The sequence below is a fragment of the Cetorhinus maximus genome, chromosome 1 (genome assembly GCF_964194155.1).
Source record: "Cetorhinus maximus chromosome 1, sCetMax3.hap1.1, whole genome shotgun sequence".
Taxonomy (NCBI): Eukaryota; Metazoa; Chordata; class Chondrichthyes; order Lamniformes; family Cetorhinidae; genus Cetorhinus; species Cetorhinus maximus.
This window is the reverse complement of record NC_135879.1, coordinates 17,275,586-17,296,867: the sequence shown is the minus strand read 5'-3', so window position 1 is coordinate 17,296,867 and position 21,282 is coordinate 17,275,586. Positions and strand designations below refer to the sequence as shown.

The window sequence follows — 21,282 nt, the reverse complement described above, 5'->3', positions numbered from 1 at the left end:
GACACCTGCCATTATCTTGTGCAGGGACCAAGGTTTCACATCTGAGTGACATGAACACTGCTCATCAGAACAAGGAGCCATAGGCAAGGAGACATTTTTGGGAGTTTACTGACAATAGTGAACAGTATGTACATGTGATTAACACCCAAGCCCAGGCTGAGCAATTACATCTTCTTAACTTTCCTAACCCTTCCGCTATGTTTTGGTGCTCACCTGACATCCACAGCAGAGGTGGAGGAAGCCTACTGACTACTACACCCTGCCTGTGATGACCTTGGTGGGCATCCTCTGGAGGGCTGAGACCTGGAGGGCTCCGGCCTGCTTTCAGGGTTCTGCTGTATGGCAGTGGCACCCTCCTCACCTGCAGAGCTGGAGCTGCTGGGATCACAGGAAGAGGGGATTCGGATGGGCTGGACACTCTCAGAGTCACCTGGGTGGATGGCCCCGGGGTGTGTACCTGCTGATCCTCCTCCCCATGGGTGCCCGAGGGCCCCTTGAGGAGAAGGGGAAGCTAGAGTGAGATTGAACTGTCCCGCACCCCTCTCATATTAACATTGCTGGAGACCAACTATGGCGTCAGTGATGGAATTCAGCCCGCGCAGCCAGTGCAGGACCGATATCTTGGACCAAGGTCTCCATGGCGGCCTCCATTCTACCAGTGTTGACCTTGGTGCATTAGCATGCCAGTGCTATCACCTCAATCTGAAGGTGGACGGATTCTTCCATCGTGCCTTGCAATCTGAGGAGTGCAGCGGACATCCCATGCTGATGTTCCCGAACTTGCCTTTGCAGCTCCAGCAACTGAGGCATGACCAAGTCCAGAAGCTCCTCATGTGACTCAGACTCAACAAATTCTGGCTTCCAACAGTACTCCAAGTGCCTGAAACCTGGGATGTCCCTGCCTCCGCCTGCTGTGGACCAGACAGTGCGATGTGCTCAGCAGACTGTGATCATGAGTCTACTCCAGAACTAGGTCCCCCCGAGGTGTGAGGGTGTGCTGGTGGAAGCTGTAGGTGAGCCCTGTGATGGGTGTTCAATGACGGTGTCTTCGGATCTTTTTGCTGAGGTGTCTTCGGGGCTTGACTGGAGGCCCTGGGTTGTGGGCTCCTTCGGCTGTTTTCCAGATGTGCCTGCGAAAGCAAGGAGAGATGATTAGTGCATGGTAGTGGCCGTGAAACAGGACACATCACTGACAACATGGTTGCCTGACAGATGTTGCACTGCTTGATCCTCACTTGGTAGAGCACCGCCGACCTCACCGTCAGCACGGGAATGGTCCAGAACTTCGCTGGCCAGCCGAATGACTCGATTTTCAAAGTCTGTTAGGACCTTAATGTCAGGCATTCCTCCACCAGTCTGTGACCTCTCCCTCTTTCTGTGCGCCAGCTTGTCCTGCATGAACACAGGTGGGGAGAGCATAAGCGGGACATCTGCCAGGCCAGATGATAAGTATGCCTGGCATGTGTGAGTGGTGAGTGGTGCCATGGACGGGATGAGGACAATGAAGGTGTGTGTGAGAGAGTGAATGGTGATGGCCCTTGAACTGGCAGTGAGTGAGATCACTGTGAATGTGTGATGGGTTTGTGAGTGTGAGAGTTCAAAGTGATGAGAAGAGTGATTTACCCTGGCAGAACAGAGGAGATCATTCGTCCTCTTGCAGCACTGGGTGGCTGCCCTCTTTTGCAGGGTGTTGGCACTGACCACCACTGCCACCACTTCCCACGCCAGATTGGTAATGTTGTTGCTCCTCCTGTGGCCAGAGCAGGGTAGAGGACCTCATGGTGGGCATCCGCGGCATCCAAAGGGCGCTTGAGGGACGCATCACTAAACCGGGGGCTGCAGTTTTCTTGCCTTTTGGGCCCATGTCTTCTGTGCAGCAGTCCGGGGCTGGAAGCACTGAGAGGTGTGCACGTGTCTGTATTTTAAATATGGCACCCAGAGTGCGGGAAGCGGCAAAGTGATGGCGTGGCTGACAAATCAGAGGCCACCCACCAGCAAAGCGGCATGTTTCCCGGGAATGCATGATTAGTGAGGTGGGATTGGGACAATACGGCGTGAAAAGCCGCCATTGCAGCTGGCGGTTAAAATGTTCTTTCTCCTGCCCACTACCGCACTTAGTGCAAATCTGGGGTGATTCCACCCCAGGTCTTGCTGCACGTGGACTTGGACTGCTTCAGTATCTGAGGAGTCGTGAATTGTGCTGAACATTGTGCAATCATCCGCGATCATACTCTGACCTTGTTGTGGAGGGAAGGTCATTGATGAAACAGTTGAAGATGGTTGGACCTTGAACTCCTGCAGCAATGTCCCAGGACTAAGATGATTGATGTCCAACAACCACAACCATCTTCCTTTGCACTAGGCATGACTCCAACCAGTGGAAGACTTTTTCCCTGATTCCCACTGACTTCAGTTTTGCTTGGGCTCTTTGATGCCATACTCGGTCAAATGCTGCCTTGTTGTCAAGAGCAGTCACTCTCACCTTACATCTTGAGTTCAGCTCTTTTGTCCATGACTGGACCAAGGTAGTAGTGAGGCCAGGAGCTGAGTGGCCTTGGCGGCACCTGAACTGAGCGTCAGTGAGCAGGTTATTGCTGTGTAAATGCCACTTGATAGCACTGTCGATGGCACATTCATCACTTTGCTAATGATCGAGAGGAGACTGATGGAGGCGGTATTGACTGGGTTGGATTTGTCCTGCTTTTTGTGGACAGGACATACCTGGGCAATTTTCCACATTGTTGCTAAGTGTCAATGTTGTAGCTGTACTGGAACAGCTTGGTTAGGGGCATGGCTAGTTCTGCAGGACAGGTCCAGTACTATTGTTGGAATGTTGTCAGGGTCCACAGCCTTTGCAGTATCCAGTGCCTTCAGCCGTTTCTTGGTATCACGTGGAGTGAATTGAATTGAATTGAATTGAATTGAATTGAATTGAATGAAAACTGGCATCTGTGATGCTGGGGACCTCAGGAGGAGGTCAAGATGGATCACCCACTGGGCACTTCTGGTTGAAGGTGGCTGCAAATGCTTCAGCCTTGTCTTTTGCACTGATGTGTTAGGCTCCCCCATAATGGAGGATGTGGATATTTGTGAGCCTCTTCCCCCAATTAGTTATTTCATTGCCCACCACCTTTTACAACTGGCAGGATGTGGCAGGACTGCAGAGCTTAGATCTGATCCATTGGTTGTGGGATCGTTTAGCTGTGTGTGTTCCAGGCCGCTTCTGCTGTTTTGCATGCAAGTAGTCGAAGACACCATCGAGTGAAGAAACCTTTGAAAACAGCTCAAAAAATTTCAGCAAAAGAAGGAGGCACATTGGAGAGAGGTAATGGTGACCATATCTAGTGAGGAGTCCCTGCCCTTGCCCCGCCTGTTTGACTGCCTTGAGGGATCTCAGAGAGGCCAGCAGTGGGAGCTATGGAAATGCCATTTTCTCCAGTACTGAAAAGGAAAGGAGCAAAAGCTTCAACTCAGTTCTTTTCTTTATGCTGCAGGTCCAGTAGCAGATGACATTCTCCTGAGGTAGGGGGTGCAGGAGTCCACCACAGACTTTGATTCCATTATTAAAGACCTTGACACCTATTTTAACCCAAAACAAAATTTAGTAATTGAACAAGCACATTTTAACCAGTGCCCACAATGACCTGGGGAATCAATAGAATTATTCCTAACCGTCGTAAATCACCTAGCTAGCTTTTGCAAATACAGGACGCTGAAGGATGAGCTAATCCATGATCGCATAGTTATGGGTATCTGGGGTGAAAATCTCTCCGATTATCTGAGGACCAAAGATGATCTTACTTTGGGTCAAGCGGTCCAGTATGCGAGGCAGGCCAAGCTTAGAGCATTTAATCAGGCTATAATTCCTGGTGGCTCCGAGGCTTCACATGACTCCGTAGATTGGGTAGGCCCACGGGCCGTGGCCCTGCCCATATGGAAGCCCGCCAAACAAGGCAGAAAGGTGGGAAAGTCCACGCCAGCAGCAGTTTTGAGATGCTTGCGTTGTGGCACAAAAATACAGCATAAGTGCCAAGGCTGCCCATCAAAGGGCGTGGCACGACTGGACATTCCAAGCGTTTCTGCAAATCCAGCAATTTTAATCGAAGTTGCAGACTAGAAAGTATTTATGAAAACATATTCCTTCCAAGAAATGGAAAATCCAAGAACAGACGAAAGTACAGAGTTCCTAGCAGAAGTAGATAGTCTTAATCTAGTCTATTGATCAGTTGTAGTCCAAGTTCAGGGCTTTGATGCTACTTTTAAAATTGATACTGAAGCTGCTGTTAACATATTAGCAACTGACCTCAACTGGCTTCAGCTAATGACCCTCATCCATCAGACATCAAATTACCATGTCCAAGCAGCATAGACCTTCCAATCAAAGACAGGATTATTGCTTCTTTTAACTACAGTGGTGACAGATCGTTGATTCTCTCTATGTTCTTCACAATCAATGCACATCCCTATTGAGTGGCGATGTTGCCATACCTCTAGGAATCCTAGAGAAACCAGATGATGCTCATCACTTGAAAGCCTCACTGTCTTTTATGCAACGATCTTTGGCCTTTTATTTAGAAGAAGTGGAAATTCAGCCTTTGGAAGCTGAGGAAGCTTATAAACTCAGTAGTATGTTCCTTCCTTTCACAGAGACACTGTCTAATAGACCTAGGGCAGAGATTGATGCTATGAATCTCTCAGTTCTTCACAAAGTAAGGCCGGAGGAGGCAGATGCAGAAGGTGTTGCAGCAGACGATGAACATCCCCGTGGAGATCTGCTGGACCTGAATTGCCTCTTCCTAGACAGTGATGAGGAAAAATCCCTTGCAGCACTGAGTGATCTCTTGGAGGTTGAGGTCCTAGAGAATGATTCATCTATTTCGTTCACCGATATACCTTATGAAGTATCTGTTGTCTTTTTAGAAGAATCAGTTGTGCTTTTGGTGGCTGGGCAGCATTCAGATCTTAGTTCCACTGAATCAACTGATGTATTGCCTACTTTATCTCCTGTTCTACATGAAGAGTCTTCCACAGAGGATGCTTTGCTTGAGTCCAGATCACACTGCTAAAGAGCTGGTACCCTCCAACGATGAGAGTCAATTGACACCCATACTTCTGTCCCAGCTGAAAGTCTTCTTCCCTCCAAACCTGGAGGTCAGCACAGAAGCTGGAATGTGATGGGGATGTGGTTGAGAATCTAGATATTAGGCATGAGTCCTGAATGCCAGGGAGTGCTGCTGGATGTGTGATGGAGGTGCGGTGCATTGAGCAGCATGAGAGGCTGGTGGCGTGGTGGGTAGGAGATGTCATGTGTAGAAGCATTCACTGATTCTGACTATGCATGTGAGGTCATTAGCCTTCTTGAGGTACTGCTGCCGGGTCCATGGGTTTGGATGTTGAGAATTGATCTCCTTGGAACCTGCTCCCACTCTCTATTCCGAGAGTTGTCCTTGAAGGGCTCCTGGCTTCTCTTGGAGCCATGGCATTTCTCTTCATGTCCACCTCCACCACTAAGGCCTCCAACACTGCATCTGTGAACCTGTAGCCCTCTTTCTGTCTTAGTGTTCCAATTTCCATGTTTACAGTTTGCACCAATAATGTTCAGAAGCAGTCTTGAGTAATTCAATGCAGCTCCCTTTTAAGAGTGACAGACTGGCTTTAAGAACAAAAGACTGACTCCACCATTTGTGCTGTTAGCACACGCCGCTCAGCTCCCTGCTGAACTCTGATGCAACCAACAGCATGGATGACACTCGCCTCTCTCTCCTCTTCAATCTGGTAAATGAGCTGGAAGTGGCAAATTTATGCACTGCTTACCTTCACCTCAATGGGCACAGGCAGGGTGTGAATCACGAACCTGCCCAAAAAATGACTTGGACCAAATTCTATCCCTTTCAGAAAAGAAAAATTAGCTAAACAAGCAAACGTGTTTTCATTGTACAATCAATGTGATGACACTTGTCAATGACTTTTGCATTAAAGGAAAAGGAAGATTTTGATGGTGGTGGAATAGTTGTGGTAATAGTTTTCCCAATACCTGTGGAATCTGTTTTTGCAATGGAACGTTCAGTGGAGGGATTGAGTGAAGGTTTGAAATGTCAGAGTTTCAGGTGAGGCCAACCAAAATACTCGGAACACGCTATGTCATTATGCATTTGCAATAAAAACAGGAACAGTGTGCAGAGGACTAAATGAATAAAGGCCTGAGTGACTTTGCCTTCAGGTTCAGAAACTCTCATGTCACACATTCCCCTAAACAAGCCTGAATTTTCTTTTCACATAGGGACATCATGTACCTGAGCTGGGAAAGGAAATCAGGTCAAAGGTTGTTGTGATGCTAGATACACAACAAAAAATTGTAGCTTGCATTCCAATACTTGTGTCGGGCATAAGTTTTGAAAACAGAACAGAGATTCAGAGACAGCACAATGGAAAGGGCCCATTACAGATCTCCGCTGATATTTCTAGTGCACTGTGCCCTCTGGTTGGGAACTCCTGGGGGCAATAGACCCAGGAATCTCAGTCTAACTCTCTCTTTGCCACAGTTGTTATTTATTATCTCCTTCCCCTCTGTTCTTTCGTCTCTTCGCTCCACATAGCATTCCAGCTAGAGTAGTGGGCGGATGACCTGACTGCAGACCCACAGCTCAAAGGTGTATGAGAATAATCTAGTCACTCTCCATCTGATTCTTCTGCAATTTTCGGTGGGGAAACACATTAGACTGAATTTTTCTCAGGCCCGTGGAGGTAAATTTGGAGGCCTGGGCATGAGGAAATTTGGAAAACTGCTCCTGGGTCGGATCCCTGACATATTCCTGCCTCTGATTGCTTTTCCCAGAGGCAGGTGAGCAGGTTCAATGGCTACTCACATGGCAGCGGCAGAAATCCACTGGTCATGAGCCACTTATCCTCAATTTTCCAGGTTGCAAGAGATTTTCCTGACAGCGCATTGTTGCCCCACCTCTCGCTGTGTCAGCGTCCCATTAATGGATCGGAGGTAGATTTGCAGAGGTAGGTTTGAGCTGAGACTCATTCGAGGGTTTAAAATTATTCGCTGGCAGTAATTCACAAGGTTGATTTACCCCCAAGCAGCAGGCCTGCCCTTGTAGCCACTTCATGGAAACTGATGTCTCCACCACTGCCTGACCTGCTGGCAATGGCAGCCACTTCCCTCCCAATGAAAGTGTCTCCATGGTGCCACTACCATGCCTGCTGATAGCCAGGCATCACCAAAACTACGGAGGTGGCTGGTGGCCATCTCCATGGGCTGCACTGATTGGACTGCCCAGCACTGGAGGTCGGCCACCGTTCCCTAAATGGACAGGGCTCCCGGAGACGGCTTCAGAATTGACCACCTCCAAGGAGTCATAGAGGTCTACAGCACAGAAAAAGGCCCTTCAGCCCATCGAGTCTGCGCTGGTCAAGCAAGTACCTAACTATTCTAATCCCATTTTCCAGCACTAGGCCCATAGCCTTGTATGCCATGGCATCGCAAGTGCACATCCAAATACTTCTTAAATGTTATGAGGATTTCTGCCTCTATCACCCTTTCAGGCAGTGAGTTCCACACTTGCAACACCCTTTGGGTGAAAAGATTTTTCCTCAAATTCCCTCCAAACCTCCTGCCCCTTACCTTAAATCTATGCTGCCTGGTTATTGATCCCTCCACCAAGGGGAAAAGTTCCTACCTGTCTACCCTATCTATGCCCCTCATAATTTTATACACCTCAATCACGTCCCCCCTCAATCTCCTCTGCTCCAGGGAAAATAACCCCAGTCTATCTAATCTCTCCTCATAATTAAAACTCTCCAGCCCAGGCAACATCCTGGTAAAGCTCCTCTGCACTCTCTCTAGTGCAATCACATCCTTCCTATAATGCGGATTCCAGAACTGCACACAATACTCTAGCTGTGGCCTAACCAGTGTTTTATACACCTCCAGCATAACCTCCCTGCTCTTATATTCTATGCATCGGCTAATAAAAGCAAGTATCCCATATGCCTTCTTAACCACCTTATCTACCTGTCCCGCTACCTTAAGAGACCGGTGGACATGCACACCAAGGTCCCTCTGATCCTAGGTACTTCCTAGGGACCTACCATTCATCGTGTATTGCCGTGCCTTGTTTGTCCTGCCCAAGTGCATCACCTCACACTTATCTGGATTAAATTCTATTTGCCACTGATCAGCCCATCTGACCAGCTCATCTATATCCTCCCGTAATCTAAGGCTATCCTCCTCACTATTTACCACCCCACCAATTTTTGTGTCATCCACGAACTTACTGATCAACCCTCCTACATTCAGGTCTAAATTGTTTATATAAACCACAAACAGCAAGGGACCCAACACCAATCCCTGTGGAACCCCACTGGACACAGGCATCCAGTCACAAAAACATCCCTTGACCATCACCCTCTGCTTCCTGCCACTCAGCCGATTCTAAATTCAATTTGCCAAATTGCCTTGGATCCCATGGGCTCTTACCTTCGTTATCAGTCGCCCATGTGGGACCTTATCAAAAGCCTTGCTGAAGTTCAAGTAGAGTACGTCAAATGCATTGCCCTCATCTACATACCTGGTCACCTCTTCGAAAAGTTCAATCAAATTGGTCAGACATGACCTCCCCTTAACAAAACCATGCTGACTGTCCTTGATTAATCCCTGCCTCTCCAAAAGTAGATTAATTCTGTCCCTCAGAATTGCTTCCAATAGTTTCCCCACCACTGAGGTTAGACTGACTGGCCTGTAGTTCCCTGGTTTATCCCTTCTTCCCTTCTTGAATAACGGTACCATATTGGCTGTCCTTCAGTCCCCTGGCACCTCTTCTGTGGCCAGAGAGGCGTTGAAAATTATTGCCAGCGGCCCTGCTATCTCCTCCCTTGCCTCACTCAACAGCCTGGGATACATTTCATCGGGACCTGGAGATTTACCTACGTATAAGCCTGCCAGACCACTTAGAACCTCCTCCCTTTCTATGCTACTTTCTTTAATGATACAGAGTGTCCCCTCTGCAGGCTGACTAATCACCTTAAACTCAGCAAATGAGGAGGCTACCGCTTGGTTACTCACTAAACTCGCACTCACTAAATAAGTAGCAGTAAACCTCTGGGAAGATGGCATCTGTCACCCTGTCATGGAAAACTTTTGGGTTCCTGACCTGGAATTGACCTCTCCATCGGGATCATGACCCACCTAGGAAAATTCAGCCCATTGTCTGACTGTGATGACAAGACTCCGATCAGGAAGTCACTGTGGGCTATTTGCAGCTGCCAACCCATATCCTAAAACTTACAGGGCAAAAGTTTATGCTGGCGGGACTTTACAGTCCTGTCGAAGTCAGCGGACTTTTGAACGGCCCGCCGCATTTTACAGACCCGCCCCTGCCGCGACAGGGCCATAAAATTCCGCCCTCACAGTGTGCTGAAGCTTCAATTTGCCAAGGACACTACGCTGAGTAACTCCTGTAATGATGTTTTGGAGCTGAGATGACTGACCTTTGACAACCACAACCATCTTCCTTTGTGCTAGGTATGACTCCAACCAGCGGAGAGTTTTCCCCCTGATTCCCATTGTCTCCAGTTTTGCTAGGGCTCCTTGATGCCACACTTGGTCAAATGCTGCCTTGATGTCAAGGGCAGTCGCTCTCACCTCACCTTACATCTGGAGTTCAGCTCTTTTGTCCATGTTTGAACCAAGGCTGTAATGAAGTCAGGAGCTGAATGGCCCTGGCGGAACCCAAACTGAGCATCAGTAAGCAGTTTATTGCTAAGCAAGTGCCGCTTGATGGCACTGTTGATGACCCTTTCCATTATTTTATAGAACAACGAGAGTAGACTGATGGAGCGGTAATTGGCCAGGTTGGATTTGTCCTGCTTTTTGTGTACAAGACATACTTGGGCAATTTTCCATATAGCCAGGTAGATGCCAGTGTTGTAGCAGTACTGGAACAGCTTGGCTAGGGGCACGGCAAGTTCTGGAGCACAAGTCTTCAGTACTATTCCCAGAATATTGTCAGGGCCCATAGCCTTTGCACTATCCAGTGCCTTCAGCCATTTCTTGATGTCATGCGGAGTGAATTGAATTGGCTGAAGACTGGCATCTATGATCCTGGGGACCTCCAGTGGAGGCCGAGGTGGATCATCCGCTCAACATTTCTGGCTGAAGATTGTTGCGAATGCTTCAACTTTATCTTTTGCACTGCTGTGCTGGTCTTCTCCATCATTGGGGATGGGTATATTTGTGGAGCCACCTCCTCCAGTGAGTTGTTTAATTGTCCATCACTATTCATGACAGAATGTGGCAGGACTGTAGAGCTTAGATCTGATTCGTTGGTTGTGGAATCGCTTAGCTCTGTCTATCACTTACTGCTTATGCTGTTTGGCACGCAAGTAGTCTTGTGTTATAGCTTCACCAGGTTGGCATCTCATTTCAGGTATGGCTGGTGCTGCCCCTGGCATGCCCTCCTGCACTCTTCATTGAACCAGGACTGACCCCCTGGCTTGGTGGTAATGGTAGAGTGGGGGATATGCTGGGCCATGAGGTTACAATTGAGTACAATTCTGCTGCTGCTGATGGCCCACAGCGACTCATGAATGCCCAGTCTTGAGTTGCTAGATCTGTTTGAAATCTATCGCATTTAGCACGATGGTAGTGCCACACAACACGATGGAGGGTATCCTCAATGTGAAGGTGGGACTTCGTCTCCACAATGACTGTGTGGTGGTCACTCCTACCGATACTTTCATGGACAGATGCATCTGCAGCAGACAGGTTGGTGAGGATGAGGTCAAGTATGTTTTTCCCTCTTGTTGGTTCCCTCACCACCTGCTGCAGACCCAGTCTAGCGGCTATTTCCTTTAGGACTCGGCCAGCTTGGTCAGTAGTGGTGTTATCGAGCCATTCTTGGTGATGGACATTGAAGTCTCCCACCCAGAGTACATTCTGTGCCCTTGCCACCCTCAGTGCTTCCTCCAAGTGATGTTCAACACGGAGGGGCACTGATTCATCAGCTGAGGAAGGGCGGTACGTGGTAATCAGCAGGTTTCCTTGCCCAAGTTTGACCTGATGCCATGAGACTTCAATATCTCATGGTTGTCAATGTTGAGGACCCCCAGGGCAACACTCTCCTGACTGAATACCATTGTGTCAGTGGGAAAGGACCTAGTGAGGGATGGTGATGGTGGTGTCTGGGACATTATCTGTATGATATGATTCCATGAGGATGACTATGTCGGGCTGTTGCTTGACTAGTCTGTGAGACTGCTCTCCAAATGTTGGCACTAGTCCTCAGATGTTAGTGAGGAGGACTTTGCAGGGTCAACAGGGCTGAGTTTGCCGTTGTCGTTTCCGGTGCCTAGGTCGATGCCGGATGGTCTTTCCGGCTTCATTCCTTTTTTGAGGCCTTTTACCAGTTCAATACAACTGCTAGACCATTTCAGAGGGCACTTAAGAATCAACCACATTGCTGTAGGTCTGGATTCACATGTGGGCCAGACCAGGTAAGGGTGTCAGATTTCCTTCCCTAAGTGAACCAGATGGGTTTTTACAATAATCAACAGATGGTTTCATGGTTGTCATTGGATTTTTAATTCCAGATTTTTATTGAATTTAAAATCCACCATCTCCCGCGGCAGGATTCAAACCTGGGTCCCCAGAGCATTACCCTGGGTCTCTGGATTCCTAGTCCAGCTATAATACTTCTAAGCCATCACCTTCCATTTAATTTGGTCTCAAGGTAGTAGTCATGAATGTGATGGAGTACTCCCCACTTCACTGGATGAGTGCATCTTCAACAACTCTCAGGAAATTTGATACCATCTAGGGCAAAGCAGCCCACTTGATAGGTACCCCATCCACCACCATAAAAATTCATTTCCTCCTCCACCACCGAGACACAGTGACAGCAGTGTGTATCATCTACTCGATGCACTGCAGTAACTCGCCAAGGATCCTTCAACAGCACCTCCCGTGATCTCTGCCACCTACAAGAACAAGGGCGGCAGACACATGGGAACCCCTCCATCAAACAATCAAACAACATTGACCTGGAACTATATCGCCATTCCTTCATTGCTACTGGGTCAAAATCCCGGAAATCTCTCCCTAACAGCACTGTGGGGTGTACCTTAACCACTTGGACTACAACAGTTCAAGATGGTGGCTCATCGCCACCTTCTCGAGGGCAATTAGGGTTGGTGATAAATGCCAGCCTTGCTAATGAAGCCCACATTCCATGAACAAATAATTAAGATATTACTGCACACTGTTATAAAAACAAAAAACTACTGCGGATGCTGGAAATCCAAAACAAAAACAGAATTACCTGGAAAAACTCAGCAGGTCTGACAGCATCGGCAGAGAAGAAAAGAGTTGACGTTTCGAGTCCTCATGACTCTTCAACAGAACTGCACACTGTATTTGTTTTAAATTGCCTTGGTCAGTTGAATGCAGATTGGATGCTGCTGAAACATTGTGTGTACAAGTGAGTTTCATTCCCGTGTGCCAGCAGCCTGAGTTCTGAGTATGCACTTTTACCCAGGTGTCAAGCATTCCTTCTGCACTTGCTACTGAGAAGGGATGTCATCATCTGAGAAAGTTAGGGTCTGAGGCTGATAAATGCCTATGATACCAGGCTTTGTAATGCTTTCTGAGTAAAAGAGAAATAGTACAATGGGCTGGATCTACCTTGCAGCAGGACGCCTCACGCAGTGTTCTCCATTAGTTGGACTGTTTTCTGCACTCTTCAGCTCAATTTTTTTTTGCCCTGTAACTAGCTGTGAGTGTGAGCTGATAATGGCATGGTGAAGGGAACAGAGCATCTAGGACCTCAGGTAACCAGGGGACCAACAATCTCAACCAATAAGATTTTAAGGATAGAGAGAAAAACTATGGTATAACAGGGCAAGAAGGAGGCTGAATAAGAGTCAAGTTATGTACAGAGAGATAAATAATGAGGTGGATTAAGGGGGAAAATAAACACAGAATGGAAAAGTAAGAAAAAATTGTAAATATTTAACATTTTCGGTTTTTTTGATCTCTAACCAATTTATGACCTGCAGGAATGAGACTCCACAGCTTCAACTTTGCAACTATCTGGGCAGGAGAGATTGAGCGCCATTGCAGGAACATAACTCTCGTCACGTGAGGGTAAGCTGCCCTTGTTGTGCAGCTGACAACAGAGCAGTGTAAATCACCCAGCAATTTGTAGCTGTTCTCATCTCTTCTTTGCCACAAGTTGGTGAATGAGTTATACATTAATAATGGCTTGTGCATTAAATGCGCACTGATTTGGCCAGCAAATTTTGGCCCAATGTCATACAAATAATTATATATCGGGAAGACTGAAGCCATAGATTTTTTGTCCCCGCTCAGAAATCTGTTCCCTAGCTGCTGACTCACCCTGGCAACAATCTGAGATTAAGCCAGTCTGTTCACAACCTGAGTGTCACACTTGATCCCGGAATAATTTCCACCTCTGGAACATAAGACCATAAGACATAGGAGCAGAAATTAGGCCATTTGGCCCATTGAGTCTGCTCTGCCATTCAACCATGGCTGATAAGTTTCTCAACCCCATTCTCCCACCTTCTCCCCGTAACCTTTGATCCCCTTACCAATCGAGAACTTATCTATCTCGGTCTTAAATACACTCAATGACCTGGCCTCCACAGCCTTCTGTGGCAGTGAATTCCATAGATTCACCACTCTCTGGCTAAAGAAGTTTCTCCTCATCTCTGTTCTAAAAGATCTTCCCTTTACTCTGAGGCTGGGCCCTCAGGTCCTAGTCTCTCCTACTAATGGAAACATCTTCCCCACGTCCATTCTATCCAGGTCTTTCAGTATTCTGTAAGTTTCAATCAGATCCCCCCTCATCCTTATAAACTCCATCGAGTATAGACCCAGAGTCCTCAAACGTTCCTCATATGTTAAGCTCGTTTGACTTTGTTCCTATCTCAGTTTAAGTGCTGCCAAAACCCCCACGTGTGCTTTCTTTACCTCTAGACGTGAATATTCCAATGCAATCCTGGCTGGTCTATCACATTCTACCTTCCATAAACTTGAAGCCATCCCAAACTCTGCTGCCCATGTCTTAACTCGCAGCAAGTCCCGTTGCCCTATCACACCAGTGCTCGCTGTCCTCCATTGGCTCCCAGTTAAGAAAAGTCTTTATTTTAAAATTCTCATCTTTGTTTTCAAATCCTTCCAAGGCCTTGCCCATCCCTGTCTCTGTAATCTCTTCCAACCCCACAAAACCCCCAGATACCTGTGCTCCCCTAATTCTGGCCACTTGTGCATTCCCAATTTTAATTGGTTCACCATTGGTAGCTGTGCCGTCAGTGCCCCAAGACTTGGAACTCCCTCCCTGGACCTCTCCACCTCTCTATTTTACTTTTCTCCTTTAAGACAATTATGTTGAAGGCGCTATATAGAAATAAGTTGTTGGTGTTGAACTGGAGTATGCCATTTGTGTTTTGAGTGCAGCAATCAATCAGTTAGCCATTGCTGCCACCTTGTGGATTATCTCTAGACTTGCAGCATGAATTGCCCACTGCTGTGAACATCCAATTTCTTCCAGAAGATCCCTTTAACATATTTTATGTAAAGCTCTTTTGTGTGCTGTTTTAATGCAGCCAGTAAACTGTTTAAAATAAATGCTTTAATACACTCTGAAAGGATTATACGTGGGCATATTAACTAGTACACTATTAAAGGAAGTTAATCCCCTAAGCCATTTGGCGTGTGGACTTCTGGTACATTATGAAATGTGATCAGTTTACATTTGCAATACATTTAGAATCCAGAAAGTGCATTGTATCCAAGCAGGATGACAAAAACACTTGCAAAGCTTGTAGAGGGTGTTCCTGTATAGAATTAAAGTATCACTTGAATTTACCCCCTTATCTGTACCTAACCAGTGCTTTCAAAATAATAACATTTGCGATTTAGTGACAGTAAAGTAAGTGATAAATGGAATTGATCAGATTTTGAGTTTATGATATGAATAAGCCCAGATTTTCTGAGCAGTATTATTTTTAAAGAATGGAATTAGCACATTTAAAAGAAATGGGTTAATGCTAGCTCTGATATAACACTCACAGTTAAAAATCCAGGCTGAACTGTTTGCTTAGGCTGAATTCAACATTATGTCCTGGGGGTGCTTTGCTGTCATGAGGGAGAGTAAGATCTGCATTACCTTCTCTATCTAGCTCTCCCTCATCACCACCTCCCTCAACCCTTTTCACTGCCTTTGCTTTGTATTGTCAGACTGACATCCAGTGCTGATGAGCTGTAATTTCCTCCAATTGGGAGGACCAGGGCCATTGTCTTTTGGCACCCGCCACAATCTCTCTTCCCTGGCTACCAATTCCATCCCCCCCTCCGGCCACTGCCTCGCGCTGAATTAGACCGTTTCCAATCTTGACATCCTGTTTGACCCTGAACTCCAATTCCATATCATCTCCATCACAAAAATCACCCACTTCTACTCATGTAACTTCACCTGTGAGTGCTCTGTTTCAGCCCATCTGCTGCTGACACCCTCATTCCTGCTTTTGTTATCTCCAGACTTGATTAGCCCAATGCTTTTCTGGCTAGCCTCCCAGTTGCCACATTCCATAAATTTGAGCTCATCCAAAGCTATCTGCCTATATCCTAACCTTTACCAAGTGCCATTCACCTATCACCCTGTGCTTGCATTTATATAGCACCTTGAATACAACAAATCGTCTTTGAAGGCTGTATGATGAAAAGGAACCAGAGGTCCATTTGAAAAGGGAAAATGTGTATTGCTATTGGGAAAGAATCTACTAATTTCTAGCATTTCTAATTTTTAAATGTTTTCAAGTGATTTATTCCAGTGAGTTAATGCTTTTTCTCATTTAACCTTTTAAATTCTCTAAATCTACACACTCCTAGAACTGTTTTTGTCTGTTTGCAAGTGGTGCTTAATTCCAGTGAGTTCATTATTTTTCTTTTATTTAGATTTATTCACTTCTAGTAATTATCATATTTTGTTTGCTTTTATGTAAAATAAAATAACTTGTGTTTCTATATCACCTTACATGACCTCAGCACATCCCACAAGCGCTTTACAGCCAATGAAATCTAGTTGCTGATGTAATGTAAGAAAATAGTTATTTATTTCAGTGAGTCTTTTTTCTCTTTTCAATTATTATTTTTCTTTCGCTGTGGCTCAGTAGGTAGCACTCTCGCCTCTGAGCCAGAAGGTTGCGGGTTCAAGACCCACTCCAGGATTTAAGCACAAAAATCAAGGCTGACACTCCAATGCAGTACTGACGGAGTGCTGCACTGCTGTAGATGCCACCTTTCGGATAAGATGTTAAACCGAGACCCTGTCTTCTCTCTGAATGTTGAATACATTTAAGGCTGAGATAGACAGATTTTTGGTCTCTCAGGAATTAATGGATATGGGGAGCAGATGATAAAATGGAGTTGAAGCCCAAGATCAGCCATGATCGTATTGAATGCCAGAGCAGGCTCAACGGGTCTACTCCTGCTCACATTTCTTGTGTTCTTGTGCACTCTCAGAGAGCACTATTAAAAAGGAGGGCAGGTGAGTTATCCCCAGCATCCTGGCCAATATTTATCCCCTCAATCCCTCACAGTAAACAGATTATCCATTAATTACCATACTACTGTTTACGGGAGCTTGCTATGTGCAAATTCGCTGCCGCATTTCATACATTGCAAAAGTGCTTCATTATCTGTAAAGCACTTCAGGAAAACTGTTGGTTGTGAAGGGTACTAATAAATGGCAAGGATTTCTTTTGTTAAATGTACTTTTTTTGGATTGTTTCTCAAAGTAATTTCTTTCAGTTCAATGTTCCAGTAAATGAGTCACAAAATTTAGTATGCAGCTACAGCAAGTAATTAAGAAGGATAGTGGAATGCTATCCTTTATTACGAGAGGAATTGAACATAAAAGTAAGGATGTTATGCTTCAGTTATACAGGGCATTGGTGAGACCACACCCCAAATACTGTGTGCAGTTTTGGTCTCCTTATTTAAAGAAGCCCATAAATGTGTTGGAGGTGGTTTAGAGGAGGCTTACTAGATTGACACCTGGAATGAGCAGGTTGTCTTATGAGGAAAGGTTAGTCAGACTGGGCTTGTCTCCATTGGAGTTTAGAAGAGTGAGGGGTGATTTGTTGAAGTATATAAGATCCTGAACGGTATTGACAAGGTGGACGTGGAAAGGACGTTTCCTCTGGTGGGTGAGTCCAGAACGAAGGGGTCACTGTTTTAAAATTAGGGGTCGCCCTTTTAGGACAGAGATGAGGAGAATTTTTTTTCTCTCAAGAGGGTTGTGCGACTTTGGAACTCTCTGCCTCAGAAGGCGGTGGGGGCGGGGTCAATGAATGTTTTTAAGGAGGAGGCAGATGGATTCTTGTTAGGCAAGGGAATCAAACGTTTCTGGGGGTAGATGGAAATGTGGAAATCGAAACACAAGAAGATCAGCCATGATCTTATTGAATAGCGGAGCAGGCTCGAGGGGCCGAATGGCCTACTCCTGCTCCTATTTCGTCTGTTCATATTGTTTGTTTATTTAGGTTCTTTGCTTTCTTCCAATGTGCCTGTTCCCTATAACATCACATTTTGAGTGTTTTCAAAGTAAAGCTGAGTTAATTTGACTTAAGGTTTGCTCATTTGCTCATTCATTCAACACCCCAGGCCCCAAGTCTGACTCTCACCCCAACCCAGTCTCTGGCCCCGCCCTCAGCCTGACTGGCCCCGCCCTCAGCCTGACTGGCCCCGCCCTAGCCTCTGGACCCGCCCCCAAAGCTGACGGCCCCGCCCACAGGCTGGCTGGCCGCGCCCCACGGGACGGCTGGCCCCGCCCCCTGGCTGTGCGCCTGCGCAGTCCGGCTGGACCGGCACTGGGACGATGAGGCTCCGCTCTTCGCTGTTCGCCTGCTGCGGCCTCTTGGTGCTGCTCTTCGGGATGGCCCTCTTTCTGCGAGGCTTCTTCCCCGCCCCTGTGAAGTCATTCGGCTCTGCGAAGGCCAAGCTGTCGGGGATCCCTGAAGAGCCAGTGCAAGGTAACCCGGGGCCCATCGGGTGGGCCCGGCCGCAGGAGTCGGTCCCGGTCCCGGTCCCGCATTCACCTCCCTCCCCCTGCCAGTGCTGCGGGTAGGGGCAGGAGGCACATCAACCGACAATCCACCTTCACACTTAGACTGAGGTCATGACTCGTTCGGGTACCGGGAGGCCTATTTCTTGTCTGTGCCCTGCCAGGGTGACCCGTGCCATCGCAGGGTGACCAGTGCCCCACCAGAGTGACCAGTGCCCCACCAGAGTGACCAGTGCCCCGCCAGGGTGACCCGTGCCCCACCAGGGTGACCAGTGCCCCACCAGAGTGACCAGTGCCCCACCAGAGTGACCAGTGCCCCGCCAGGGTGACCAGTGCCCCACCAGAGTGACCAGTGCCCCACCAGAGTGACCAGTGCCCCACCAGAGTGACCAGTGCCCCGCCAGGGTGACCCGTGCCATCCCAGGGAGACCCGTGCCATCCCAGGGTGACCCGTGCCATCCCAGGGTGACCCGTGCCATCCCAGGGAGACCCATGCCATCCCAGGTTGACCCGTGCCCCGCCAGGTTGACCCGTGCCTTACCAGGGTGGCCCGTGCCCCGCCAGGGTGACCGGTGCCCGGCCAGGCTGACAAATACCCGGCCAGGGTGACCTGTGCCCCGCCAGAGTGGCCTGTGCCTTCCCAGGGTGGCCCGTGCCCCGCCAAGGTGAGCAATACCTGGCCAGGATGACCAGTGCGCTGCCAGGGTGACCCTGTGCCTTCCCAAGGTGGCCTGTGCCCTGCAGTGCATCCAATGTTCTGCCAGTGCCCTGAAGTGTGACTAGTGCCCTGCCAGCGATATGCAATGTGGCCAGTGTTCTGCTAGTGTAGCCAGCACCCACCATACAGTCCTGCTGGTGCTCTGTATGTCACTGCGCTCCCTGTGTCATTCCACTGTTATATGGTCCTGCTTTCCAGTAGTATGAGTAGTACAGACATGAGAATCTGTCTTCAGAGGACAGCTCATTGATGTTAAGGACTTGGGGATTTTAAGTAGGATGTGATCTACTTCTGCCTAGTTCCAGACACAGTTGATGCATCACTTACTCTTGACTGCTATTGTACATGTTCTTTCTTCACGCGTTTGATGGGCAGCAGAACAAAATAAAAAGTTGTGTTTATGTAGCCCCTTTCATAACCTGTATGTTCTAAAGTGTTTCACAGCCAGTGAAAAATATTTGAAGTGTAGGCCTGATGTAATGGAGGAGAAAGTATTGATTTGCGCCAGAGCATTTGCAGTCGGCAGTAAACGCTGATACTGAGTGAGCCCACTAAATACACATGGTGTAGCACTAGTGAGATGTGAAGGCTAGGCATAGATTTGGTGGTAATTTGTCTTCCTGTTCTTCATCTTATTGTTTTAGTGTGTAGAAATTAACACTGCGGTTGCACTTCATTATAAGTCAACACTGAGTCTAAGTCTAGCTGGCTCAAAATTGGGAGATTGAGCAAAGTGCTGTTCAGTTGTCTAAAGTGCTGATGAGGAGCAAGAATACATTACAGGCACGTGACACTGACTGATATTTTAAGCACATACCAGTGAATGGTATAAACATTCCAATATATTGCTCAGTCTCTCTATTCGAAATTTCGAAAAACCGCATTTTAAGCCAAAAGTTGCTCAACTGTTTAAAGATCTGGGAAGTGTTGTTCAGAATTTTCCATTTTTATTTGATTTAATGCATTTGCAGCTTGCTTTCTCATTTAAATCCTACATTTGCTGCTGTTCTAAATTTTCCAACCAGTTTTGTAAACTTTGTAATTTGAAATTTAGACAAATGGAAGACTATTTTAGCAGGCACCTTTAGGGAATCCTTCAAAACTGACTGGGCCTTAGGACTGCAGAAAAGGGATTATAAAGCCAGTCTGTGAAACGGAGCAGTGATAACTTCACTTTATAGGCCAGTCAGCTTGACATCACTGATAGGACTGGATGACACCCTGAAGGAATGAATTATTAATTAGAGAAATACAGAAATACAAGGAAGCCAATGTATCTTCATGGGACAGAGATGATGCCTGACTAAGCTCTTAGAATTCTTTTAAGATAACAATATCAACAACTATAATCTCAAGTGACCTCAGACATCTGTTTTATTCAAACAAGCTGCATATGGAGTAACTGAGCAGTGGCTTTAAAGGGACAGTCACAGCAACTAAATATTATATTGTGTTGCAGATACCAAAGTACATGTGAACAATGCCAGAGAGATTCACTTATTTTTCTCCTAAATTAACAGAATGTGAATAAAGTATGGGTTTTGACTTAGGTCTTACATCAAACTGGACAAAGCCGCCATCTCCATTGTTTGGAAGAGTTGTTATTATGTTGGTGGATGCTTTGAGAGAAGATTTTGTGTTTGGACCAAAAGGAAGACAATTCATGCCACATACACGATATCTGGTTGAACGAGGTTCCTCACACAGCTTTATTGCTAAAGCCTGGCCGCCTACAGTCACAATGCCCAGAATTAAGGTGAGACTTCATAATATTGAGAAATTTACCATTACTTTGGGACTTATATATTCTATACCTCTTGCAATGAAACTCAATTATTCTGTTAGTTTTCTTTATGGCTTTATTACTTGTGGTGCTGCTTTTAATGTCCTGTGAATCTGATGCCAAACCTCTGCTATTTACATTATTCTGTTTTCTCCAATTGAAAGTACCATTTGTTTTTTAACCAAACTCCAATTTACTGACTTTTCTATTTTTCTGTAATTCTATTTGTCACTTTTCTTTTCCCAATACTTTCACTACAGTATTTCTTGCTTAATGTTGTAGTTGCATTCCTTAAAGTGCAACTTTAAATAAAACAGTATTAAGCGAATCAGGGTTTTCCATTACAGCCAGTGTAAAAGCTTTAGTTAGATTCTGTAGGACCCTGTGCACCAGAAAAAAATATTAAAACTTTGTATCCTGTGTGTTTGAACACTGTAGATTGCTAAATTACTATATTCGTAAATGAAATAGCTTTTAAAATAAAATAAATTTTAAAATATATAAGAAACATGTTAACTCCGCCCTCTGTCTCTTGCTTGCCTTTCGTGTTAACCACCGGCTGACCCTCCCAGTCGCTGCCGACTCTTCCGCTGGCCACCCCTTCTGCTGGCTGGCCCTCCCGCACACCACTTCCCTTTCCTGAACCCTCGCTGTGATTGGTGAGCCGGAGGGTCAGCCTGGGAAAGGTT

General features: G+C 46.6%; 2 protein-coding genes across 5 annotated transcripts in view; one reads left to right on the top strand and one right to left on the bottom strand.

Moving 5' to 3' along the window:
- The window catches only part of hook3 (hook microtubule-tethering protein 3), a 149,194-nt gene that overhangs the window by 8,924 nt on the left and 118,988 nt on the right, over nt 1-21,282 (bottom strand). The gene's annotated exons all lie outside the window — the stretch shown is intronic.
- pigg (phosphatidylinositol glycan anchor biosynthesis class G (EMM blood group)) overlaps nt 17,877-21,282 on the top strand; it is a 34,486-nt gene continuing 31,080 nt past the window's right edge. For all 3 annotated transcript variants that reach the window (XM_078536588.1, XM_078536529.1, XM_078536750.1), the window contains exons 1-2: nt 17,877-18,060; nt 20,361-20,566. In XM_078536588.1, coding sequence (XP_078392714.1) covers nt 17,907-18,060; nt 20,361-20,566 — 360 coding nt within the window. In that variant the 5' untranslated portion in view covers nt 17,877-17,906. The remainder of the gene's footprint in view (nt 18,061-20,360; nt 20,567-21,282) is intronic.